General features: G+C 49.0%; 2 protein-coding genes across 2 annotated transcripts; both read right to left on the reverse strand.

Annotated features, from left to right (window-relative positions):
- Window positions 1–6633: 6633 nt before the first annotated feature.
- Window positions 6634–12025, reverse strand: c31h1orf158 (chromosome 31 C1orf158 homolog). Its single transcript, XM_033047824.1, has 4 exons — window positions 11813–12025; window positions 10585–10695; window positions 9173–9347; window positions 6634–7154 (listed from the first exon to the last, which is right to left on the reverse strand). Exons 1-4 carry the CDS (start codon window positions 11951–11953, stop codon window positions 7018–7020), a joined length of 564 nt encoding a protein of 187 aa, XP_032903715.1. The 5' UTR covers window positions 11954–12025; the 3' UTR covers window positions 6634–7017.
- A 1275-nt stretch (window positions 12026–13300) lies between these two features.
- aadacl4 (arylacetamide deacetylase like 4) lies at window positions 13301–19034 on the reverse strand. The gene is made up of 4 exons (XM_033048436.1): window positions 18704–19034; window positions 16741–16972; window positions 16193–16256; window positions 13301–14174 (listed from the first exon to the last, which is right to left on the reverse strand). The coding sequence occupies exons 1-4, from the start codon at window positions 18878–18880 to the stop codon at window positions 13388–13390; spliced, it is 1260 nt and encodes a 419-aa protein (XP_032904327.1). The 5' UTR covers window positions 18881–19034; the 3' UTR covers window positions 13301–13387.
- Window positions 19035–27495: the final 8461 nt, after the last annotated feature.

Consider the following 27495-nt stretch of genomic DNA (forward strand, 5'->3'; position numbering starts at 1 on the left):
ACACAACTCACCAACTTCATCCATTTCACCACCAACTTCCATCCGGCACTCAAATACACCTGGACCATTTCCGACACTTCCCTACCATTTCTTGACCTCACTTTTGCCCACCTATGATGCCGCTGGCAATGTCCCAAACATCATTCCCTCAGGACAGAGGCGACAATTTAGAGGCGATCTAAAGGGCCTGTCCCACTTGCGCGATTTTCTCGGCGACTTGCCGGCACCCGTCATAGTCGCAGCAGGTGGCCGAAAATGTTCAACATGTCGAAAACCCAGCGGCGACCAGAAAAAGGTACGAATCTTTGGGCGACAACTCACGGCCGTACAGGCGTCACCCCGCGCGGTTTGATTATGTATCGTTGCAATTTGACAAAGAACAGGGAATTACAGAACTGAGACATCCAGGCATTAATTTATCATTCAACCAACTAAAGTGAAATAGTCTTTGTGATCATTATCTCTTCATTGTTATTCACTTATTGCATGGCTCCTGATGGTGAGAGATTACAGTGTGTAAATAGTCTGCTTTATGTCCCACATTACGGCAGTGACTACACTTCTGAAGTACTTTATCTCAAAGTGTTATGACACCCTCACACAGTGATCTTAGAGTTTAAAGATCCAGGATGGAAACAGGCCATTCAGGCCATCGAATCAATGCTGACCATCGATCACCCACTCACACTAGCTCTACGTAGGAAGGAAAGGAACTGCAGATGCTGATTTACACCAAAGATAGACACAAAATGCTGTAGAGCTAATAGGACTTGATGTTTCAATCCCTGTGATAAGTCGGCACTCTTGCTATTTGTAGTGGGATTGGAGCGGTGAAGGGTCAGGTAGGTATGTCATCGGGGTCATCAGGTGGGCAACCACCTTCTTTGACATTTCATTGATAAACCCACAACGTCTCCAGAGGGCTGAACGGTGATACCTGGCGTCCCAGGTACAACCACCCCCCCACCTCCCCCCCCCCTCAATTCCACACCCTCCTGTCTTCATCCTGAAGCCCAATTGTTGTCTTTCCTTTTGATCCAAATCCAATTGCTGCTTTTTTTCTACAGAATTTGAGAATGATTTGATTGCTTGTTGGAGGGAGCGACCCCTCACCCCCATTTTCTTTAATAGCCTGGTCATAGATGTTGCAACAAATCCCCTGCATCCCACTTCGACAGGGAAAATCTTGGTCTTCCAGACATTCTGGGAAGCTGCCTGAGTTACTCCAGCATTTTGTGTCAGACTAGTTCTGTTTTCACATCCACTCCCCACACATGAGGGGCAACTTACAGCGGTCAGTTAACCTACAAACCAGCACGTCTTGAGGAGGTGGGATGAAACCAGAGCACCCGGAGGAAACCCACGTGGTCACAGAGAGAGCGTATAAACGGTAGCACCAAAGATCGGGATCGAACCAGTTTTACCCGCAACATCGCCCTGATCTGAAAGGCTCGTTAAATGCAAGTTTTTTAAAATTTAAGTTACAATCAACTATGCATCTGGCAATGAACAGTTCCCTCTGTTCATAGGGTTACAATGCTTTTCCGGCCTCCCTATTTGAATGTCACATTGCTTTGTCCTTTCTCAGTCATCGCCAATGCTATTTCCCAGTCACATACTCATTGGACAGTGGTGGATTCTTCTTGTTGTTCACTCCCATCGTTAAGGAGAACCAAAGCATTTTCCTTCCAGGATCAGTCTATGACCAGAGGGCACAGCCTCAGAATAAAAGGACGTACCTTCAGGAAGGAGATGAGGGGGAATTTCTTTAGCCAGAGGGTGGTGAATCTGTGGAATTCATGACCACAGGCGGCTGCGGAGGCCAAGTCAATGGATATATTTAAGGCAGAGATAGATAGATTCTTGATTAGTGTGGGTGTCAGGGAGAAGGCAGGAGAATGGGGTTAGGAGGGAGAGATAGACCAGCCATGATTGAATGGCGGAGTAAACTCGATGGGCCAAATGGCCAAATTCTGCTCCTAGAACTTATGAACTTTTCAAGCATATTGGGACCATTCACTTAAGTCCCTTTAGAATAGTTTCACTGAAGCAATGAAGACAAAGGCGGAATCAGCGAATCTAATATCGTACTTATATAACATCATCTTAAACATAGAAATACCCACAACTGATGGAATTAGAAGAGACTGGGAACGAGAATTAGCTATAAAAATTTCGAAAGAGAGCTGGGATAATCACTTACTACAGGTGCATAAATGTTCGATCAACGTACGACATACTCTCATCCAATTCAAAACATTACATAGACTATATTATTCAAAAACTAAAATAAATAAACTCTTCCCTAATGTCTCACCCATCTGTGATAAATGTCTGTGTCAAGAAGCTACCATAGCGCATTCTTTCGTTTTTTGTACAAAAATACAAAAATTCTGTAATGAAATATTTGACATCTTTACAAAATTAATTAAAATAAAACTGGTACCAAAACCAGAATGGATTATTTTTGGAATATCGGAAGGTAACCCTGAACTAAACGTGTTTCAGAAGAATTTACTCAATTACGGGCTAATAATGGGGAAAAAAGCTCATACTTAAATTCTGGAAAAATGCGCCTACACCAACAATAAAAATGTGGATATCAAATATGTTTGAAACACTACATCTGGAAGAGATGAGATTCCTCTTAGCAGGTAAAGCAGACCAATTCCAAAAGACGTGGTCTACGTTTTTGGAACTATTATAAGCATAAGGTGCAACAGTAATTAAAAATAAATAAATAAACAAATAAATGAATAAATAAAAGGTACCAGGATCTGGTAACAGGGTGTAAAAAACCCCCCCAAAAAACAAAACAACAAAATAACTAAAACAGACTTGGTTGGTAGTCCCCTTTCTGCGGAGTTTAATGTTATAATAGAGCGATTGTTTCTCCTTTCTTTTTCCTTCTTTTCTAGGGTCTACTTTCTTTCTTTACTTCCTTCTCTAACTTCTTTTCTAAGGGGCTTTCTTTTCTCAACACTCTCCTGCACCTTCACGACTCTTGCGCACTTTCTTTACTTCTATCTTTTTTTTAAAGCTCAAATAATGAAGCGGTACAAAAAATGTATTAAGACATATGTGTTGTGTAGTGTTGTAACTTACCGTACTTCTAATAAAAATAAAAAATAAATTAAAAAAAAAAGAATAGTTTCACTGATATAGCCAACAATCTGAGCCTCTAACACAGGCACCAGAGTGGTGATGAGTTACACAATCTGAAATTATATTGAGCAGATATTTTCACTTTCAATCTGATTCAAATGGAAATATTACAGTTGGTCATGCCTTTTGGTTATTACGTATTATGCAGAAATGACAGTTCACATAAGTATCATGTGATTTATTTGGTATAATAGACGCCCAAGCTTGCCATGTGGACCAAGAACTAAATCTCTTTGATTGATTGAAAGGTACAAGAAGGCCCTTCAGCCCACCGAGTCCATGCCGACCATCGATCACCTGTTCACACTACATCTCTGCTATCCCACTTTTGTATCCACTCCATACCCAAAGGGAACAATTTACCGAGGGCCAATTAACCTACACACACACGTCTTTGGGATTGTGGGAGGAAACCAGAGCACCTGGAGGAAACCCACGCGGTCACAGGGAGAACGTGCAAACTCCACACAGACAACACCGAAGGTCAGGATCGAACCCAGGTCTCTGGTGCTGTGAGGCAGCAACTCTACCCACTGCGCCAGATGAACAGATTTGTAAGAATAATATAAACTGGTATCTAACAACAATAAACAGCAGACAAAAGTTGAAAACATACCTCAAGTTTGTTGATGTGTGAAGAGGGATAATAGAGGCTTTTAATTTGTGGAAATGAAGGTCCATATTCCAGCATTTTATTCGTACACAACTTTCATTCACAGGTTTGGAACTTGTTGTAAAACCCCTTGAACATCACCAGCCGAACTGATTACAGCACCATTACATTCAAATAACCCCAAGATGAGATAAGACTGAGTGACTCCAGCATTTTGTGTCTGTTTAAGACAAGATTTTTCAGCTTGTGTTAGCAGCAACTGAAGGTGACGTTGATGCTGTGAAGAGAAGGGTTTTTGGTGAACCCTCCACTGGCGATGCCGGCTGATGATGCCCCATCTGTAACTGTGAGGATGGGATATTAATCTGACTGTGATCTCACTCCTGGAGTCTAACAGGTGCAGCTTGCAGCATTGATTGGTGACCAGGTGAATGCACTATAGTGCAGACGACTCCCCCTCACTGCCTCAGTCCCTGCATTACCCCCAGAATTGTTGCTTCCCAAGATGGCGCCCCACACAGGTGACCATTTGCCACAGATGCAGGTCTACAAGCACATATTACGATCGTTCTACACTCTTAAATCTCTACTCCTACAGCAACACCTCTTGCCTTGTACTAAACGTTATTCCCTTATCATGTGTCCATCCACTGTCAATGTCTCCATTGTAATTATGTATTGTCTTTCTGCTGACTGGATAGCACATAGCAAAAAGATTTTCACTGTACCTCGGTACACGTGGCAATAAACTAAACTGAACTGGACACCAACGGGATCAGTTTCCCATCAGGAACAATGACTTGACAACATATCGATCATATAAATATTCAAATAATCTGCACCCTCTGTATTTCCTGCTCTCTCCTTCTAACCACACTTATTCTTGCACTAAACACTATTCCCTTTATGTTTTATCTGTACACTGTGGACGGCTAGATTGTAGTCATGTAGACTTTTTGCTGACTGGATAACACGTTACAAAAACCTCGCTGTACCTCGGTACACAGGACAATAATAAAACGAAACTATCCCTGGTTTTCCCACTCCCTCCTCCTTACGGAACAGCTTCTTCCCTCTTATCCTCAGGACAGTTTCTTCCCTTCTGTTTTAGTTTTTAGTTTAGAGATACAGCTCGGAAACAGGCCCTTCGGCCCACCGGGTCCGTGCCGACCAGCGATCCCCACACATTAACACCGTCCTACACACAATTTTTACATTTACCAAGCCAATTGACCTACAAACCTGCACGTGTTTGGAGTGTGGGAGGAAACGGAAGATCTCGGAGAAACCCCACACAGGTCACGGGGAGAACGTGCAAACTCCGTACAGACAGCACCCGTAGTTGGGATCGAACCCGGTTCCCCCGGTGCTGCATTTGCTTTAAGGCAGCAACTCTACCGCTGCCCCACAGTGTCGCCGCTGTTGTCAGGTTTGTGAATGGTCCTTCCATAAGACAGGGAACTTTCTACTGCGGACATTGGACTTTGTCTGTGGAACTGATGAGTTACAATGCCCAGAACTATAGTCCACAGAAACAAAGAAAGGCAGATGTTGGTCAATACACAAACGGACACAGAGTGCTGGAGTAACTCAGCGGGTCAGGCAGCATCTGTGGAGAACATGGATAGGTGACGTTTCACAGAGTGCTGGAGTAACTCAGCGGGTCAGGCAGCATCTGTGGAGAACATGGATAGGTGACGTTTCACAGAGTGCTGGAGTAACTCAACGGGTCAGGCAGCATCTGTGGAGAACATGGATAGGTGACGTTTTACAGAGTGCTGGAGTAACTCAGCGGGTACAGCAGCATCTATGGAGCTAAGGAAATAGGCAATGTTTCGGGCCGAAACCCTTCCGGGTTTCGACCCGAAACTTTGCCTATTTCCAGAAGGGTTTCGGCCCGAAACGTTGCCTATTTCCTTAGCTCCATAGATGCTGCTGCACCATAACTCAGCGGGTCAGGCAGCATCTGTGGAGAACATGGATAGGTGACGTTTCACAGAGTGCTGGAGTAACTCAGCGGGTCAGGCAGCATCTGTGGAGAACATGGATAGGTGACGTTTCACAGAGTGCTGGAGTAACTCAGCGGGTCAGGCAGCATCTGTGGAGTACATGGATAGGTGACGTTTCACAGAGTGCTGGAGTAACTCAGTGGGTCAGGCAGCATCTGTGGAGAACATGGATAGGTGACGTTTCACAGAGTGCTGGAGTAACTCAGCGGGTCAGGCAGCATCTGTGGAGTACATGGATAGGTGACGTTTCACAGAGTGCTGGAGTAACTCAGCGGGTCAGGCAGCATCTGTGGAGAACATGGATAGGTGACGTTTCACAGAGTGCTGGAGTAACTCAGCGGGTCAGGCAGCATCTGTGGAGAACATGGATAGGTGACGTTTCACAGAGTGCTGGAGTAACTCAGCGGGTCAGGCAGCATCTGTGGAGAACATGGATAGGTGACGCATTTGGGTCAAGAACCTTCAATCGGTCTCTTTCCCTTTTCTCAATCTATTGTCCTTGAGTTTGATTTTATTTATGTATGTAAATCAGATCTGTGTGGATAGCAGGCAGTGCAAAGCTCTTCACCGTACCTCATTACATATTCTAAACCTAAAAATACCATCAAGCTGGAACGAGTACATTTCCCTCGACAGACACTGCCTGACTCAATGAGTTCCTCAAGTACCTTTGTTTAACCATAATACCACATCTTTTCAGACGTTCTTTTAGGAAAGAGATGAGAAGGGTGGTGAATCTGTGGGATTCATTGCCACAGACAGCTGTAGAGGCCAAGTCAGTGGATAATTTTAAGGCAGAAATACATAGATCCTTGATTAGTACGGGTGTCAGGGGTTATGGGGAGAAGAATGGGGTTAGGAGGGAGAGATAGATCAGCCATGACTGAATGGCAGAGTAGACTTGATGGGCCGAATGGCCTAATTCTGGTCCTATCCCTTCCGACCTTATGACCTCCTTCCAGGTTCAGTAACGTAGATACAAACACACACAGCACAAATGGCAGAAGTTTGCTACTGCATATTTTTTTCAAGATAGTTTTTGTTTGATAGTTGTCCATGAGTTTCGTGCTCTGGTTCATTCTGTCGGGGTCGAAGTGTATCCAATACAACACCTTCATGAATCCACCCGTGGCCGTTGAATGTCTGCCTTGCCACGTTGCTGTGCTAGGTGGGCTGGGGAAGATGCAAGGATGTTGTGGGGATGGGCATCCTGGATATGCTGTTGGGTTGTCACAGGCATAAGTGGGCAATGGAGTGTGGCCCGTAGGAGATGTTGTACACACTTTGATACATCGTGTGATGCCGCAGCTTCTGGTCGTGCACTTTTACCATCTTCTCTTGCACGAGGCCAAAGTTAGTAGGCGGAGCTGAGAGGAAACAAATACGAGAAAAAAATGTAATGAAAGGAAAGTAGACAGACACAAGATGCTGGAGTAACTCAGTGGGACAGGCAGCATCTCTGGAGAGAAGGAATAGACAATAGACAATAGGTGCAGGAGTAGGCCATTCGGCCCTTCGAGCCAGCACCGCCATTCAATGTGATCATGGCTGATCATCCCCAATCAGTACCCCGTTCCTGCCTTCTCCCCATATACCCTGACTCCGCCCTATCCAGCTCTCTCTTGAAAGCATCCAGAGAACCTGCCTCCACCGCCCCCTGTGGCAGAGAATGGGTGACATTTCGGGTCGAGACCCTTCCTCAGACTGATTGAACTGCAGATGCTGGTTTACGAAGGTTTCCGACCAGAAATATCACCCATACAAGACATGTATTGTCTTTCCGCTGACTGGTTAGCAGGTAACACAAGCTTTTCACTGTACCTCGGAACATGTGACTATAAACTAAACTCAAACTGAAACTATCCATGTGTAAGAAAGAACTGCAGATGCTGGATAAATCGAAGGTAGACAAAAAATGCTGGAGGAACTCAGCGGGTTAGGCAGCATCTATGGAGTGAAGAAATAGGCAACGAAATAGGCAATAGATGCTGCCTGACCCGCTGAGTTCCTCCAGCATTTTGGGTTTATCTTAAATACGAAAACAACTTCTGTTACAACAGCTTACATTTATCTATAACCTTACATGTGCTGCCACAACGAACTGCGCACTGATATTCCATGTGACATGTCCATATAGATTCATAGAATGTATAAAAAGGCCCTTCGGCCCAACTTGCCCACACCGACCAACATGCTCCAGCTACACAAGTCCCACCTGCTGCCGTTTGACCCATATCCTCCAAACCTGTCCTATCCATGTATCTGTCTAATTGCTGATTTGACGTTGCGATAGTCCCAGCCTCAACTACCTCCTCCGGCAGCTCGTTCCATACACCCACCAACCACCCTTTGTGTGAAAAAGATGCCTCAGATGCCTATAAAATCTGTCCCCCTTCACCTTGAACCTATGTCCTCTGGTCCTCGATTCACCTACTCTAGGCAAGAGACTCTGTGCATCCACCCAATCTATTTGTCTCATCATTTTGATCATATCCATTCTCTGAACATGTGACTGTCCCCTGGAACCTCTCCACACCTACTCACAGCCCACACTGCCACCTAGCTTTGAATCATATATGGTGGCTGTAATCCAATGATGTGCAGGAAGGAACTGCAGATAGATCAGTCTGAAGAAGGGTTTCGGCCCCGAAACGTCGCCTATTTCCTTCACTCCATAGATGCTGCTGCACCCGCTGAGTTTCTCCAGCAATTTTGTGTACCTGCAGATAGATACTGGTTTGTACCAAAGATAGACACAGAATGCTGGCGTAACTCAGCGGGTCAGGCAGCATCTGTGGAGAGAAGGGATGGGTGATGTTTCGGGCTGGGACCTTCCTTCAGACTTCACTCTGTGTCCTTTTGACCACCCTATCTACCTGTGAAGCCACTTTATACCTGCACTCCCAGATCCCTCTCGTCTACAACACTCCCCAGAGCCCTGCCATTCACTGTGTAGGTCCTGCCCATGTTAGACTTTCCAAAATGCAACACCTCACATTCCTCAGTATCACATCGTATAACACCACTGTCATATCTGCCTCCACCACCACCACCACCACCACCCCTGGCACCACCACCACCACACCCCTGGCAGCGCGTTCCAGGCACCCATCGCCCTTTATGTAAACAAAGTTCCCCACACATCTCCTTTAACCTTACACCTCTGACCTTAAAGCTATGCTTGACCTACTTTGACGTTTCCACCCTGAAATATCCAGAGTTTTTCCCCTCCTCACCGCATGGATAGAAATGGCTGGAAAGTGGATTCTACGGTGTTCCATAGAGTGATACATTGTGGAAACAGGCCCTTCGGCCCAACTGGCCCATGCCAACTAAAGTGTTACATTTTGGCCTAATGTATATACTATGTATGTAAAAGACGTACCTATTATTGGGTAATCTGTTCGTTCAGGATGCCAGACCACATTTCTCTTATCCCACGTACGCAGCGGAGGCAGACACGGGTTTGGCCGTTTGTTGATCGCTTCATCGTAATGACTCACGAGATACCAGGAGCGAGGGATGTCGTGGTGAGAGAAGAAAACTGAAAGGGGGACGCCCTGAAACAGAAGCCACATTATCTATGTCGGCAGGAACTGCAGATGCTGCTTTAAACTGAAGATAGACACAAAAAGCTAGAGTAAAGGGCCTGTCCCACTGGACTGTCATTCACGCGACAGGCCGATAGTGACTGACGTGTGTGTCATCATGTGTCTGCACAGCTGTCTGGAGCGCGTGACGTCATTTCAATACCCAGTGTATGATATTTACCCAGTTTATGATATTTATGGTGATTTTCTAAAATGTTCCCGTTTCTTGAGTGGTGCTAGCAATTGGAAAAACTGCGGATGTAATACCCCTATTCAAAAAACTAGGTGAATGAAAAGTAACAAGCTGCAGACCAAATTAATCTGTGGGAAGGAACTGCAGATGCTGGTTTAAATTGAAGATAGACACAAAATGCAGGAGTAACTCAGCGGGACCGGCAGCATCTCTGGAGAGATGGAATGGGGGATGTTTCAGTCTGAAGAAGGGTCTCGACCCGAAACGTCACCCTGTCCCAACTTGGCCGTCATTTACGCAACAGGCCGGTGGAGTGCGAAGATTTCGTGCAGCATGAAATCCTGGCACGCTGCGCGATACCACGAGCAACTCCACACTCCTCCACGCCACTCCATGCGCCCGTCCCCTGCTACCCACACGCTACCCACACGCTATCCACACGCTACCCACATGCTACCCACATGCTACACACACGCTACCCACACGCTACCCACATGCTACCCACACGCTACCCACATGCTACCCACACGCTACCAGGTCGTGTAAATGGCGCACAGTTGATGGCCAAGTGGGACAGGCAGCATCTCTGGAGCTAAGGAATAGGTGACGTATCAAGTCGATATTTCAGGTCTGAAGAACGAGAGCTCTATCTAACTCTCTCTTAAATCCATCCAGTGACTTGGCCTCCACTGCCCTCTGTGGCAGGGAATTCCACAAATTCACAACTCTCTGGGTGAAAAAGTTTTTTCTCACCTCAGCCTTAAATGACCTCCCCTTTATTCTAAGACTGTGGCCCCTGGTTCTGGACTCGCCCAACATTGGGAACATTTTTCCTGCATCTAGCTTGTCCAGTCCTTTTATAATTGTATATGTTTCTATAAGATCTCCCCCTCATCCTTCTAAACTCCAGTGAATACAAGCCTAACCGTACAGACAGCAACCGTAGTCAGGATGGAGCCCGGGTCTCTGATACTGTGAGGCAGCAACTCTATCTATCGCGGCACCACTTCTCACCTTGTGCTTCTGCTGGATCAAAATCTTCTCCTTGACATCGGCCGACACGAACGGGTAGCGCTTGTAGTCGGCTCGATACGTGGTCGTCCCAAAGCAGGTTCCCTTGATGAACTGCAAGAGGCAAAGAGGCAGAGAGTGATACAGCGTGGAAACAGGCCCTTCTGCCTAACTTGCCCACATCGGCCAACATGCCCAATCTACACTCATCTCACCTGTTTAAGAAGAAACTGCAGATGCTGGAAAATCAAAGGTAGACAAAAATGCTGGAGAAACTCAGCGGGTGCAGCAGCATCTCTGGAGAGAAGGAATGGGGGACATGTCGGGTCAAGACCCTTGTCAAGGTCTGAAGAAGGGTCTTGGCCCGAAACGCCTCCCATTCCATCTCTCCAGCGATGCTGCCTGTCCCGCTGAGTTACTCCAGCATGTTGTGTCTATCTTTGGTTTAAACCAGCACCTGCAGTTCCTGCATGACACACGACAGGACAAGCAGCAGGATGCTCACACGAACATTAGAGAGAGCTCGTGATTAGTGTTTGTGATCATTCAAAGTACCACACGCGTGGTCCATGTACAACAACACCCGGGCAGTAGAATCGGGAAGGAAAAGGATTATTTTGAAATTTAAAACGGCACGTGTGATGCAATCTCGTGCAAGGCCATTGTGGGACAATCTCCGCTGCAGCTTCTGCCCGTCCCAAAGCTCATCTCATCCCATCCCTCCTCCTGCAACCCACTGCTAATGCAGGCTAGGGTGGTGTATGATGGGCAGATGGGTAGGGAGGGGGTGGAGAGGGAAGGCATGGAGAGGGGGGCAGTGCATGGGGAGAGGTGGGAGAGCTTTGGGAGAGAGTGGAGGGGGAGGGGGAGGAGGGAGAGAGGGGGTTGGGTGGGTTGATCAAACCAGGAAGTTATGAAGGCAGCAACGAGTGAGGAAGGGAAGTTGTGACAGGTGGTGGGTCATTTTGTAACCGGTGAAAAAGTCGACGAGTGAATAATTGATAGAATTAAAGACGCGGCGTGGAAACAGGCCCTTCGGCCCACTGAGCCCGCGCCAACCCATTCCCATTAAGGTCTCGACCACAAACGCCACCCATTCCTTCTCTCCAGAGACGCTGCCTGTCCCGCTGAGTTACTCCAGCATTAGTGTCTACTCTCTCTCCCTCCATCACACACACACACACACACGCATTGAGCGCCACGTGTGTGAGTGTCTGCTCCGTTTTCTCACCTTCAGCCGCTCCTCCGCCCAGTTGCCGACCAGCACCTTGTTCAGGTAATGTTGCTGGATTCTCCAGCCCGGCGCAGACTGCACGGGGTCCGGGGCGAACCGGTCCGCGAGGTGTCCGGGACAATTCTCTGCCTCTGTCATCCCCGGCGTCGTGTGTATCTGGGCACGCGAGTCTCACTGGGAATAATGTATCAGTGGCCAATGTATCAGTGTCAGTGTATCAATGTATCAATGTATCAATGTATCAATGTATCACAGTCAGTGTGTCAATGTATCACAAGCAAAGGCAATGTATCAGTCTCAGCCACATTGTTTACCGTTTCCATGGAGACTGCCCCCAGCAACACTTCACAGGTGGTCGCCCAGCCCAGCCCAGCCCAGCCCAGCATCCATGTGTGTGTGTGGACCATTGGCCTCCGCTCTGAGCTCTCCCCCTGGGCTTCTGCAACGGAAGCCGGGCGTGAGGGGACGAGGGTGGGGAAGAAGCCCCCATACCATGGGGGGAAGGTTGCCCGGGTCTCCTCTCTACGCGACGAGCTGCCGGAGGAGGTAGTTGAGGCTGGGATTATCCCAGCGTTTGATAAGTTTGACTGGTACATGGATAGGACAGGTTTGGAGGGATATGGGCCAAACGCAGGCAGGTGGGACTAGTGTAGCTGGGGCATGTTGGGCGGTGTGGGCAAGTTGGGCTGAGGGGCCTGTTTCCACACTGTATCACTCTATGACTCTATTCTCTTTCCACCAGACTCTGTATATGTTGGTTCCATCAGGTGACTATATCTTGTCACCCACCTTCTCTCACACGGACAGACTAATCTCCAGGTCGCAGATCTGCGCTGGTCCTACTTGTTGTAACAGAGACCAGTACAGCACAAGAACAGGCTCTTCGGCCCACAATGTCTGTGTTGAACATGATGCCAAGTCCATCTCTTGTCTACCTGACATGGACCCAAAATGCTGGAGTAACTCAGCGGGTCAGGCAGCATCTGAGCCGGACCTAACAATAACTTAGAGACCAGTCCTGAACTACTATCTACCTCATTAGAGAGCCTTGGACTATCTTTGATCGGACTTTACCTTGCACTAAACATTATTCACCTTATTCCCTTTATCATGCATCTGTCCACAGTAAACGGTTCGATTGTAATCATGTATTGTCTTTCCGCTGACTGGTTAGCACACAACAAAAACTTTTCACTGTACCTCGGTACACGTGACAATAAACTAAACGCAATAAACTCAACGTATAATCTTTATGTTTACAGGAAAGGTAATGTTTTTATAAAGTCCATCACGAGTAAATCAGCACCGTACAAATACCAGAACTTGAATCTTAATATATTTAGTCTGAATGAATACATTGCTGAATATTTTTACACCATATATATTACCATAGATAGACACAAAATGCTGGAGTAACTCAGCGGGTCCGGCAGCATCTGTGGAGAGAAGGAATAGGTGACGTTTCGGGTCTGAAGAAGGGTCTCGACCCGAAACGTCACCCATTCCTTCTCTCCACAGATGCTGCCTGACCCGCTGAGTTACTCCAGCTTTTTCTGTCCACCTGCAGATATATTATATGTCCTTAAGGAAGGCCACAATGCTGTCAACAGCCAGTTTTCCAGATGGGAATGTCAGGTAGCCATTATCAAAGAAGCTGACGATCCCATGGAAACCGTCGGGAACGTGGTGCCAGGAGACGGGAACGCCGTTATCTTCCAGTCTCTTTTTGAACAGAAGTCCATCGTCCCGAAGCACGTCGAACTGGCAGGTCAGGATGTAGGCGGGGGGCAACTTGCTGATGGCAGCATCGCTAGCCAGGAGAGGGGAGAATGTCGGCTCCAAGCTCCGTTTAAGGAGGTCCACTGCTTCATTGTCTGGGGTCTGGGGAGGGCTGGGACGGTGACCACCCTCCTTGAACTGGTCGGGGATGAGATCAGCATTGATCCACTTCCTGTAGGCAACTCGGAGCTCCAGGGGCAGGTGCTGTCCGTCCACCACCTCCTCTCCCAGTGACACCTCGCCGTTCAGGTAGTGCAGGTAGAAGAAGGCCATGCGCGTGCGGAAGAGGAGCGGCACGCACTGGTTCTGGCGGTAGGAGGGGAGCGTGAAGTCCACCATCTGCAGAGCAGGGTAGATCATCACCTGGGCTCGGAGAGGGGGCAGCTCCGGGCTCTCCTCCTCCAACCCGGACACTCTCAGGCACACGGCCGCAGTGAGATTGCCGCCCGCACTGTCCCCGCTCACCACTATCCTGGTGTTGTCCACCCTGTAGTCAGCCGCCGTCCGGATGAAGTGTAGAGTGGCCGTCAGGCAGTCGTCCAGCTGGGCGGGGTATCTGTGCTCAGGGGCAAGGCGGTACCTGGGATAAACCAGCCAGAGCCCAAAGTTAGAGTCACACAGTCATACAGCATGGAAACAGGCCATTGGCCCCATCTACATGTGTGTAGCATGCAAGACAAAGCATTTCACTGTAGCAAGGTACGGCCGACTATAAACTATCTTTGAACATGATAGGGCAGCACGGTGGCACAGTAGTAAAGCTGCTGCCTCACCGCCAGAGACCCTGGTCCGATCCCGACTACGGGTGCTATCTGTACGGAGTTTGCACGTTCTCCCAGTGACCTGCGTGGGTTTTCTCCGAGATCTTCTGCATCCTCCCACACTCCAGAGATGTACAGGTTTGTAGGTTAATTGGCTTGTTATAATTGTAAATTGTCCCTAGTGGGTGTAGGATAGTGTTAGTGTGCGGGGATCGCTGGTCGGTGCAGACTCGGTGGGCCGAAGGGCCTGTTTCCATGCTGTATCTCTAAACTCAACTAAACTTGCCCACACCGACCAACATGTCCCATTTACGCTAGTCCCACCTGCATGCATTAGGCCCATATCTCTCTAAACCTATCCTATCCATGAACCTGTCAAAATGTATTTTAAACGATATGACTCCTCAGGCAGCTCGTTCCATACACCCACCACCCTTCATCATTCTATACACCTATCAACTAGGGACAATTTACAATTTTACCGAAGCCAATTAACCTACAAACCTGTACGTCTTTGGAGTGTGGGAGGAAACCGGAGCGCCCGGAGAAAACTCATGGGGAGAACGTGCAAACTCCATACAGACAGCACCCATAGTCAGGGTCCAACCTGGGTCTCTGGCGCTGTGAGGCAGCAACTCTACCGCTGCTTTGAGGGAAAGTCCCTTGTGGAAACCAAATCGTTCAGTGGCCGTGATAGTCGGAGCTGAGGTCAAATCTATTAAACGTCACGTCCTGGCCTGCGTAGGGTTAATAATTAGATGAGGTTATCTTTGAGATAAACTCCCCCAGCACAAAGAACACACACTGGTTTACGGACTTTGAACTTAAGTTACAAATGTTTCACCCACCACACGCAACAGAACAGCAACAGGTAACAGCAAATGAAAAGTGTTTAAGAAGGAACTGCAGATGCTGGAAAATCGAAGGTAGACAAAAGTGCTGGAGAAACTCAGCGGGTGCAGCAGCATCTGTGGAGCGAAGGAAATAGGCAACGTTTCGGGCCGAAACCCAGAAGGGTTTCGGCCCGAAACGTTACCTATTTCCTATAGTGGAGATTGTTCAACTCTTCGGTGTGAATAGTGAAAAGGCAGCACCCTCGAAGGAAATAGGCAATGTTTCAGGTCGAAACCCTTAGTCTGAAGAAGGGTTTCAACCCGAAACGTTGCCTATTTCCTTTGCTCCATAGATGCTGCCTCACCCGCTGAGTTTCTCCAGCATTTTTGTCTACCAACGGCAAATGCAAGTTTAGTTTAGAGATACAGCGTGGAAAGAGGCCCTTCGGCCCACCGAGTCCATGCCGACCCATAAACTAGCTCTATACTACACACACACTAGGGATTATTAACAGAGGTCGATTAACCTACAAACCTGCACGTCTTTGGAGTGTGGGAGGAAACCGGAGCACCCGGTGAAAACCCACGCGGTCACAGAGAGAACGTACAAACTCCGTACAGACAGCGCCCGTAGTCAGGGTCGAACTCGGGTCTCTGGCGCTGTGAGGCAGCAACTCTACCGCTGCGCCACCGTGCCGCCCTAAAAAGATGTGCCCTGGCTACGAGGAGCCTGAATTTATCTCTGGATTCCTGCTGTAAACGAGGACATGTGTAGAAATCCAACATAACTGGGGGAGTGGACATGTTAAAGGTGAACAACACATATTGTGAATAAAATGGATCCCTCAATGAGGTCCCCACCCCCCCCCCCCCCCAAATCTTTCTAAACTCCAGCGAGCAGAGGCCCGGTTGCCTGCAAACGCTCATCATACGTTAACCCAATCATCCCTGGGATCATTCTCATAAAAGCCTTTCCCCTGTGGACGGAAGTTGCGAATACTCACTCCACAGATACGACCACGGAGCCTGATTCTCGTGCAATGTACTGGCACAAGTGGTCGTACTCACCTGAGAAATAAAACACATTTTAGTTTAGTTTGGCCTAGAGATACAGCATGGAAACAGGCCCTTCGGCCCACCGAGTCCGCGCCGACCAGCGATCCCCGCACACTAACACCATCCTACACACACTAGGGACAATTTAACCAAAGCCAATTAACCTGCAAACTTGTATGTCCTTGGAGTGTGGGAGGAAACCGGAGCACCCGGAGAAAACTCACGGGGGGGAACATAAAAACTCTGTACAGACAGCACCCGTAGGCAGGATCGAACCCGTGTCTCTGGTGCTACAACTCTACCGCTGCGCCACTGCGCTGCCCCTTAGTTACGCAAGGGTAAGTCGGGGGAGAGCATGTATTATGAATTTCAAACATAGAGCCATTCAGCCCATCATACCCCTGCTAGCTCAGGAGGAACTGGCGAACCTTATCCCACTCCCAGCTGTGTGTGTTGCCAGTGGCCAGTGTAGAGGGAGAAGATTGTCCACACTTACTGATGCTGCCAAACACCCAGCCCCCTCCGTGGAAGTACAGGACCCCTCGCCTCCTCCCTGCGACTCGTGGCAGCGGTCGATAGACCCTCACGGGGACTCCATCAAACACCTCATCCGTGATCTCCAGCCCGCCTGCCTTCTTGTGCGTTGTTCCCAGCACCTTTCCACGTAGGTATCGGATAACGGCGAGCTGAGAGCCCGATCCGAGCCCCAAGCTGTGCACGATGTTACCCTGTAGATTGGGGAATGTTGGTGGAAGGGGGGGGGGGGGGGGGTGAGGACCGGGGGGGACAAGGGGCTAAGGCAACAATTCGCAGGGACAGTTTCTTCCCAGCCGTTATCAGGCAACTGAACCATCCCACCACAACCAGAGAGCAGGAGACAGACACACAACACTGGAGTAACTCAGCGGGTCAGACAGCATTGCTGAAGAAAAGGAATAGGTGATGTTTTGGGTCGAGACCCTTCACCTATTCCTTTTCTCCAGAGATACTGCCTGACCCGCTGAGTTACTCCAGCTTTTTGTGTCTAACTTCGGTTTAAACCGGCATCTGCAGTTCCTTCCGACTAAACTGAAGAGTGGTCCTGAACTACTATCTACCTCATTTGGTGACCCTCGGACTATCCTTGATCGGATTTTACTGGCTGTACCTTGCACTAAACGTTATTCCCATATCATGTATCTGTACACTGTAAATGGCCCGATTGTAATCATGTATTGTTTTTCCGCTGACTGGATAGAACGCAACAAAAGCTTTTCACTGTACCTCGGTACACGGGACAATAAACTAAACTGAATCAAAGACATACACCACCCTTGGGTCATTCACAGGGGTGGAGTAAGTCCATGAGTTCATAAGTCATAGGAGCAGAATTAGGCCATTCGGCCCATCAAGTCTACTCCGCCGTTCAATCACGGCTGATCTATCTCTCCCCTCAAGGAGAGTCCGAGGGTCACCAATGAGGTAGATAGTTGTTCAGCACTGCTCGCTAGCTGTTGCCTTGTTACATTTTCTTGTCAGTTTTTCCCTGATGGGAGAGGGGAGAAGAGGGAGTGACCGGGGGTGAGACTGGTCCTTGATGATGCTGCTGGCCTTGCCGAGGCAGCGTGAGGTGTAGATGGAGTCAATGCGTAAAAAAGTTGCCCCACACGTCTCCTTGAAGCTTTGTCCCCTCTCACCTTACAGCGAGAGCTCTGTTGACTTGCCTTATCTCAGCCGTACAAAGCACTGCCCCTCGAACATGTCCTTGAACAAACTTGAAACAGTTCATAATGAAATCTCACTCTGGTTTAAAGGCGCGAGTCGGCACACACTGGGAGCCCAAATGGACCAAACACTTGGCTGAATAATTAAATGAGTAAATTATGTTAGTGAGGACATTGAACATGTTGGGGATCCAGCACTGATTCAGCAGAAGGTACACAAAAATGCTGGAGAAACTCAGCGGGTGCAGCAGCATCTATGGAGGAAGGAAATAGGTAACGTTTCGGGCCGAAACCCAAAGGGTTTCGACCCGAAACGTTGCCTATTTCCTATAGTGGAGATTGTTCAACTCTTTGCATGGAGCGAAGGAAATAGGCAAACGTTGCCTATTTTCCTTCGCTCCATAGATGCTGCTGCACCTGCTGAGTTTCTCCAGCATTTTTGTCTACCTGTGAAAAAGTTACCCTAAGGTTCCTAGTAAATTTGTCCCTCTACCCCCTACCCCCCCCCCCCCCCCCCCCCCCCAATCTGAAACCTATGTCCCCTGGTTCCTGAACCCCCTACTCTGGGTAAAAAAAACCCTATGATCTTAAGACACCTCTACAAGGACTAGACTCCTGGGGCAACACACGGGTCAGGATCTTGCCTTCTGCAGTGTCGACTCTGGCCGTGTGAGTGAAGACTTCACTGGGGTTTAAACAAGCCCTGCTCATTGAAGAGAAGTGAACGATGACCCACTCCGGCCCCCCCCTGCTTACCAGCACGGCGATGGTCACTTGGACCGCATAGATGAGGCGGAGTTTGCCTGGCCCCTGGATGCCCGGAGGCAGCACAGAGTCCGTGTACACGGTGCAGATCACCCCAGTGATGAGTAGCAGCAACAAGCCCAGACCCAGCGCCAGCGCCATGCTCACTGCCCACACGGCCACGTCCATCACCACGTCCTGGCCGGCTCAGCCTCGCCCCGGAGCGGACACACACACACACCCGGCCCCTCTCCCTCTCCCCCTGCCTCTGCCCCTGGTCCTGGCCCGGGCTCTGTAGCTGCTCTGGGGGAGGGAGCAGGAAGCGGTGGGTGTGATCACACTCCCCGCCCTGGTCTGGTCTAGCCTGTAACTGGTGTACCGAGTGTGTGTTTGTGTCAGTGGTCATTGTTGTTCGTGTGAATGTGTGTGTGTGTGTGTAAATATTTGTATGTGTCAGTAAGTGTGTTAGAGTCAGAGTTTGTGTCAGGGTATACACGTGTGTGTGTATATAAATGTTTCTGTGTATTTGTATGAATGTGCTTGTATGCGTGTGTCAGAGAGTGTGTCGGAGAGTGTTTGTGAGTGTCTATGAGTGTGTTAGAGAGTGTGTTTGTAGGTGCTAGTATCAGTGTGGGCATATGTGTGTTTGTATGAGTGTGCATGTAAATATGAATATAAGTGTGTGTGAGTATCAGTGTGTGTGAGTGTGTTTGAATCAGAGTCTGTGTCAGTGTGTGTGTCAGTGTGTGTGTGAGTGTGTGAGTGTGTGTGTGAGTGTGTCAGTGTGTGTGAGTGTGTGTGTGAGTGTGTGTGTGAGTGTGTCAGTGTGTGTGAGTGTGTGTGTGAGTGTGTCAGTGTGTGTGTGTGTGAGTGTGTCAGTGTGTGCACGTGAGTGTGTCGGTGAATTTGTGTGAGTAGGTGTGTAACGTGCTACTGCTCACATCCAGTTCCGGCACGGGAGTGACAATCCACATCCACTCCTGAGACCGCTCACCTCATACGTGTTTCACTTTAAACATAGAAACGTAGAAAATGGCCATTCGGTCCATCGATCCAGCACCACCATTTAATATGATCATGGCTGATCATCCAAAATCAGTAGGTAGACAAAAATGCTGGAGAAACTCAGCGGGCGAGGCAGCATCTATGGAGCGAAGAGAATTGGTCGAAACCCTTCTTCAGATTGAAGATTTTCCAGCATCTGCAGTTCCTTCTTAAACATCCAAAATCAGTACCCTATTCCTGCTTTTTCCCCATTTTTACATTTTTAGTCAGGTTATGAAGGGGCAAAAACAGGAATTTAGTAGCCGTCGAGTCAGGTGTTGAGCTGGAGTTAGCCAAGAATGCACGGAATGATTATCCCTGGTTCCATGTGTTTCTCAATAGAAATTAAATCAAGATTAAATTATAAAATCACTACAATTTTCCCCAGCCCATGAAATTCTATCTTGTTCTGCCATTTGGCTCCGATCACACAAAACTTGTCCCAAATGCGAAGACAGACACAAAATGCTGGAGTAACTCAGCTGAGCAGGCAGCGTCTCTGGAGAGAAGGAATGGGCGAAATTTCGGGTCGAGATCCTTCTTCAGACTGATGTCAGGGGAGGGGGCGGGACAGATATAGAATGTAGTCGGAGACAGTAAGACTAGTGGGAGAACTGGGAAGGGGAAGGGGATGGAGGGAGAGGGAAAGGATGGGCTATCTGAAGTTAGAGAAGTCAATGTTCATACCGCTGGGGTGTAAAGCTGTTCCTCCAATTTGTGCTGGGCCTCACTCTGACAATGGAGGAGGCCCAGGGCAGAAAGGTCAGTGTGGGAATGGGAGGGGGAGTTGAAGTGCTTGGCCACCAGGGGATCAGGTAGGTTAAGACAGACTGAGCGGAGGTGTTCAGTGAAACGATCGCCGATGTAGAGAAGTAGACACCTGGAAGAGCGGATACAGTAGATGAGGTTGGAGGAGGTGCAAGTGAACCAAGATGAGGTTGGAGGAGGTATTATCTGACCTGTTTGCAAAACAAACTAGAAGCAAGGAACTGCAGATGCTGATTTATTTTTTAAAAAGACACAAAGTGTTGGAGTAATTCAGCGGGTCAGGCAGCATGCCCTCCGAACAGATCAGATAATAAGATAAATAAGTACAGTTAAGTCAAACTCCAGTACAATAGATAAAGCAAAGGTCAGAAGAACATGGGTAGCGGCATTTTGGGTCGAGAGCCTTCTTCAGACATTGGGTGGGGGGGGGGGGGGGGGGGAGGGGGGTGTTCGGGTGGGGGGGGAAGAGGAGGGAGTGGAATAGTGAGGATAGCAAAGAGAAGAGGGTCAGGACAAAGCTGGGCAGGTAAAAGGTAGATACAGGTGAGATAGGCAGAGGGACAAATGCCAGAAATGAAACGACAGATGGCGTGAGACAAATGGATTGAAGAGTAGGAAATTGTGAAGCTAGAGGAAGGAATGTATGTGGCAGGGGAGGGATGCCTCACCTAAGACACCTCTGTGTCCCGTACCTCTCCCTCCCCCCCAACTAGACCAAAGACACGGTTCCCCCGGTCCTCACCTTTCACCCCACCAGCCTCCGCACCCATTCTCCGACATTTCCATCACCTCCAACGTGACCTCATCACCAGTGGCACCTTCCCAACTCTTGCCCCCGTCCCCCTTCCCTAGAGACCGCTCCCTCCACCATCTCTCCACAGGTACTTTCCACATGCCCGCAGTGTCCTTGTACATCCTTCCTCATTTCCATCCAGGGACCCAAGCGTTCCTTCCAGGTGAGACATGAACCTCCTCCAAGCTCATCGACTGCATCCGCTGTTCCCGATGCAGCCTCCTGTACAAGCGTGGCCGAACACTCGGTCCGCCAAGGCCCGCCGGATCCCCCGGTTCCTCACCATTTTATCTCTCCTTCCCAAGTTCCCACACTGACCTTCCTGGCCTGGACCTTCCTCCATTGCCTGAACGAGGCCACATGCAAACTGGAGGAACAGCACCTCATCATCTGTTTTGGCAGCTTACAACTCAATGGTATGAAATTGAATTTCCCAATTCAGACCCCCCCTTCTCCTTCTTTCACCCAACCCCCTCCCACATGCCCCACCTGGATCCACACCTCTTTCTCACACCTGTCTTATCATCTCTGACCTTTGTCCAAACATCTGCCTATCAAATGCCTCCCTCACCTGTATCCATTTATTCCCTGTTCAAGAAGGAACTGCAGATGCTGGAAAATCGAAGGTAGACAAAAATGCTGGAGAAACTCAGCGGGTGCAGCAGCATCTATGGAGCGAAGGAAATAGGCAACGTTTCGGGCCGAAACCCGGAAGGGTTTCGACCCGAAACGTTACCTATTTCCTTAGGGGTTTGGCTCGAAACGTTGCCTATTTCCTTCAGGTTTTCGGGCCGAAACGTTACCTATTTCCTTAGGGTTTTGGCCCGAAACGTTGCCTATTTCCTTCAGGTTTTCGGGCCGAAACGTTGCCTATTTCCTTCGCTCCATAGATGCTGCTGCACCCGCTGAGTTTCTCCAGCATTTTTGTGTACCTTCGATTTATTCCCTGCCCCTCCTCTCATCCTCTCTCCATGCACCCCCCCCCCCCGCAACAAAGCTTTTCACTGTACCTCGGTGGACATGAGAACAATAAACCTAAACCAAATCCTGATACCTTCCCACCTGCCTCAGTCTCCCTATCTCTAATCTAATCTAATTAGACAGATGGCACAATGGGCTAAGTGTTCGGCTGGCAACCGGAAGGTAGCCGGTTCGAATCCCGCTTGGAGTGCATACTGTCGTTGTGTCCTTGGGCAAGACACTTCATCCACCTTTGCCTGTGTGTGAATGCGTGTGAATGTGTGTGAGTGATTGGTGGTGGTCGGAGGGGCCGTAGGCGCAGATTGGCAGCCACGCTTCCGTCAGTCTGCCCCAGGGCAGCTGTGGCTACAGAAGTAGCTTACCACCACCGAGTGTGACTGAGGAGTGAATGAATAATGCGATGTAAAGCGCCTTGAGTATTAGAAAGGCGCTATATAAATCCCATCAATTATTATTATTAATCCCTTTGACTAAAATGCTTCCCTGAATATCTCCAGGCAATGGACCCTGTTGCTGTACTGATCACAACCACAAGGTGGAGGTGTAGGACCACTCCCAGAGCATTGGCCACAGGGGACCACAAACTGGACTTCAAGTTGTCACGGTGGCGCAGCGGTAGAGTTGCTGCCTCACAGCGCCAGAGACCCGGGTTCGATCCTGACTACGGGCGCTGTCTGTACGGAGTTTGCACGTTCTCCCCCGTGACCTGTGTGGGTTTTCTCCGGGTGCTCCGGTTTCCCCCCGCACTTCAAAGACGTACAGGTTTGTAGGTTAATTGGCTTTGGTATAAATGTAAATTGTGCCTAGTGTGTGTCGGATAGGATTAGTGTGCGGGGATCGCTAGTCAGCGCGGACTCGATGGGCCGAAGGGCCTGTTTCTGCGCTGTATATCTATGAAACTAAAGGTTTAAAAGTGGGAGGAAGCCGGAGAAAACCCACACCGGTCACGGGGAGAACGTGCAAACTCCGTACAGACAGCGCCCGTAGTCAGGATCGAACCCGGGTCTCTGGCGCTGTGAGGCAGCAACTCTACCTCTGCGCCACCGTGCCGCCCTCTACTCCAACAGCTGTCCACATCATTGTGATCATGCATAGTCTTTCTGCTGACTGCAATAGCGCACACAACACACGAGCTTTTCACTGTACCTCAATGTACGCCACCACAAACTAAACCTGGAAGCTCGCGAGCTCACTAGAGGGCAGCAGGGGAACAGAGCAACACATTGCTGTGGAAACTCAGCGGGTGCAGCAGCATCTATGAAACTCCTCGCTCCCCTCCATTGAGTCTGTCCAAAGCAAGCGTTGTCTGCGGAGGGCGCTCAGCATCGCCAAGGACTGCTCTCACCCCAACCATGGACTGTTTACCCTCCTACCATCCGGGAGGCGCTACAGGTCTCTCCGTTGCCGGACCAGCAGGTCCAGGAACAGCTTCTTCCCGGCGGCTGTCACTCTACTCAACAACGTACCTCGGTGACTGCCAATCACCCCCCCCCCCCCCCCTGGACACTCCTCCCACAGGAAAAACACTATGACCGTATACATGTAAATAGTATTATTTATTGCAATCATATGCTATGTCGCTCTTCCAGGGAGATGCTAACTGCATCTCGTTGTCTCTGTACTGTACACGGACAATGACAATTAAAGTTGAATCTGAATCTGAATCTATGGAGCGAAGGAAATAGGCAACATTTCGGCCCGAAAACCCAAAGGAAATAGGCAACGTTTCGGGACGAAACCCGGAAGGGTTTCGGCCCGAAACTTTGCCTATTTCCTATAGTGGTGATTGTTCAACTCTTTGCATGGAGCGAAGGAAACGTTGCCTATTTCCTATAGTGGTGATTGTTCAACTCTTTGCATGGAGCGAAGGAAACGTTGCCTATTTCCTATAGTGGTGATTGTTCAACTCTTTGCATGGAGCGAAGGAAACGTTGCCTATTACCTTCGCTCCACATAGATGCTACTGCACCCGCTGAGTTTCTCCAGCACTTTTGTCTACCTTCGATTTTCCAGCATCTGCAGTTCCTTCTTAAACACAATAGACACAGAGTGCTGGAGTAACTCAGCGGGTCAGGCAGCATCTGTGGAGAGAAGGAATGGGTGACGTTTCAGGTCGGGATGTAGGCCAAATGCGGGCAGGTGGGGATTAGCTTTGATGGGGCATGGTGGACGGCATGGAGGAGTTGGGCCGAAGGGCCTGTTTGACCATGACTGTAAACGAGGGGGACCACATCCAGCTGTGACGGTACAAGCTGTCGATTCATTCTCCGTGTGGAGGTTCTGCTAGGAGGTAGATCATGACATTGGCAGCAGAGACTGGGAATCCCAGTACGGACTGCACCGGTTCTGTAATCATTCGCTCCACTCTTATAAACTGCGGGCTTGAACCTTGAATTCTCCCAATATTGTTAGCCCTTGCTGTCTCCTCCCCTTCCTCAGCCCTCGGGCTCCTCCTCCTCCTCCTTTTTCCTTCCTTCTCCCCGCCACCCCCCATCAGTCTGAAGAAGGGTTTCGGCCCAAAACGTTGCCTATTTCCTTCGCTCCATAGATGCTGCTGCACCCGCTGAGTTTCTCCAGCACTTTTGTCTACCTTATAAACCTCTCGTTTAGTTTAGTTTAAATTAGTTTAGTTTAGAGGTATAGGCCCTTCATCCCACCGCGTCCGTGCCGACCAGCGATCACCCCACACACACTAGCACAAAACCAAAACCAATTAACATACAAGCCTGTAGCTCACGAGAGCCGGGCCTGTGAACTCATCCACTAGAGGGAAGCCAACACATTGCTGTGGCCACACACACACACACACACACAAAGTGCTGGAGTTACTCAGCGGGACCGGCAGCATCTCTGGAGAAAAAGGGTAGGTAACCCTTCTTCAGACTGAAGGCAGAGGGGAGGGAACTGGAGGTTCTAAAGGCCAGAACAAAGGCCACGTTCGTCTGTGTAAACAAAACCTGCCCCACACACCTCCATTAGACTTTCCCACCTTGCTCCTTATAGCTGTGCCACCTATATAGGACGTTCCCAGCCTGGGGAAAAAGTTCTGACTGTCTACCTTGCCTGCACATCACGTATTTTACATTTGCAGCTGTTTTATTTTGTATGTGCTGCTATGGCGATCTGCATTTCACTTCACCAATTGGTGTATGTGACTAATAAAGAACTTTTGAACCTTTGAACCAGGGGCCACAGTTTAAGAATAAGGAGTAAGCCATTTAGAACGGAGACGAGGAAACACTTTTTCTCGCAGAGAGTGGTGAGTCTGTGGAATTCTCTGCCTCAGAGGGCGGTGGAGGCCTGTTCTCTGGATGCTTTCAAGAGAGAGCTAGATAGGGCTCTTAAAAATAGCAGAGTCAGGGGATATGGGGAGAAGGCAGGAACGGGGTACTGATTGGGGATGATCAGCCATGATCACATTGAATGGCAGTGCTGGCTTGAAGGGCCGAAGGGCCTACTCCTGCACCTATTGTCTATTGTACTATAGCAGCATTTAAAGACACTTGGACAGGTCCATGGATAGGAATTGTTTAGAGGGATGTGGGCCAGATGCGTGGGACTAGTGTAGATGGGGCATGATGGGGGTCATGGGTCACCCCCCCCCCCCGGCAATGTGCTCCAGGCCCCCACCCCCCTCTGTGGAACCTGCCCCGCACATCCCCATTAAACTCCCCCCCCCCCCTCACTATAGTCGTGACTGTCTGCTTTAGACATCACACTAGAGGGCATAAGGTCATAAGGAATGGGAGCAGAATTAGACCATTCGGCCCATCAAGTCTACTCTGCCATTCATTCATGGCTGATCTATCTCTCCCTCCTAACCCCATTCTCCTGCCTTCTCCCCATAGCCCCTGACACCCGCACTAATCAAGAATCTATCTATCTCTGCCTTAAAAATATCCAGTGTCTTGGTCTCAAATCCATCACATTAGATATGGATATAGATTCAGCAGTAACAGAAGACTGATGTCTTTATCAATCTGCTCCTCTCCACCCCCCCCCCCCCCTCTTCCCCCACAACTCACCGTACCCCTCTTCCTGTTCACTTACATCTTGCCCTCAGCTGCCAAAGAATCTTCTCCTGCAGTCACTCTGCCTTGTCTCCAGCTTTGAGGTTGTGGTCACAGCCCTGACGACACCTCCATTCCACACATCGCAGCTCAGAGTTTGAGTCCGAAACATCACCGGTTTCCCTTTCTCCAGAGATGCAGATGGGACTAATGTAGCTGGCACATGTTGGGCAAGTCGGGCTGAAGGGCCTGAGGCGCTGAGTTACTCCAGCATTTTGTGTCTATTATTCTTTACACTGTTAATTAGTCAATTGTAATCATGTGTTGTCTTTCCGCTGACTGGTTAGCGCGCGACAAAGGCTTTTCACCGTACCTCGGTACACGTGACAATAAACTCAACTAATTTTGTGTCGAGCGTCAGGAAGGCCTTAATAACTGAAGGTAGACACAAAAAGCTGGAGCAGCTCAGAGGGTCGGGCAGCAGCATCTCTGGAGAAAAGGAATGGGTGACGTTTCGGGTCGAGACCCTTCTACAGACTGAGAGTCGGGGGAGAGGGAAACGAGAGGTATAGATGGTGATGTAGGGAGATATAGAACAAATGAATTAAAGATATGCAAAAAAAGTAGTTAGTCTCTTCTCAGGTAGACAAAAATGCAGGAGAAACTCAGCGGGTGCAGCAGCATCTATGGAGCGAAGGAAATAGGCAACGTTTCCTTCGCTCCATGCAAAGAGTTGAACAATCTCCACTATAGGAAATAGGTAACGTTTCGGGCCGAAACCCGGAAGGGTTTCGGCCCGAAACGTTGCCTATTTCCTTCGCTCCACATAGACGCTGCTGCACCCGCTGAGTTTCTCCAGCATTTTTGTCTACCTTCGATTTTCCAGCATCTGCAGTTCCTTCTTAAACACTTAATCTCTTCTCAGTCTGACATTCTCTGCCTCAGAAGGTGCATTGTGACGGGAGCTGGTTGCTAAGGAACAGCAGCTACAGGTGACGTTTCTGTGCTGTGATCGCTACCCATTCAGGTATAATCAGACACATTCTCTCACCTCACCACCGTTACATATCCAGACAGATCCTCACCGCTTCCCCTCTCCTCCCGCACCAAGATGATGCTTCCTTAATTAACCCCGCAGTATCTTTCTGGAGTTTTCAAATGATTCATTATATTTTTAAAAGGTCATTTGCTACGGCCGATTTATCATC

This window comes from Amblyraja radiata, chromosome 31 (assembly GCF_010909765.2).
Source record: "Amblyraja radiata isolate CabotCenter1 chromosome 31, sAmbRad1.1.pri, whole genome shotgun sequence".
NCBI classification, from domain to species: Eukaryota; Metazoa; Chordata; class Chondrichthyes; order Rajiformes; family Rajidae; genus Amblyraja; species Amblyraja radiata.

Bases quoted from the DNA above. Each gene is read 5' to 3' on its own strand.
- c31h1orf158 (XM_033047824.1), bottom strand. From the start codon at position 11,953: ATGACAGAGGCAGAGAATTGTCCCGGACACCTCGCGGACCGGTTCGCC. The intron at 10,696-11,812 runs GTGAGAAAACGG...TGCCTCTTGCAG, and splicing joins GGGCGGAGGAGCGGCTGAAG to TTCATCAAGGGAACCTGCTT. The intron at 7,155-9,172 runs GTACGTCTTTTA...GTTTCCTCTCAG, and splicing joins AACAGATTACCCAATAATAG to CTCCGCCTACTAACTTTGGC.
- aadacl4 (XM_033048436.1), bottom strand. From the start codon at position 18,880: ATGGACGTGGCCGTGTGGGCAGTGAGCATGGCGCTGGCGCTGGGTCTG. The intron at 16,973-18,703 runs GTAAGCAGGGGG...CCCAATCTACAG, and splicing joins AAGTGACCATCGCCGTGCTG to GGTAACATCGTGCACAGCTT. The intron at 16,257-16,740 runs GTAAGTGTGGAC...TTTATTTCTCAG, and splicing joins CTGGGTGTTTGGCAGCATCA to GTGAGTACGACCACTTGTGC.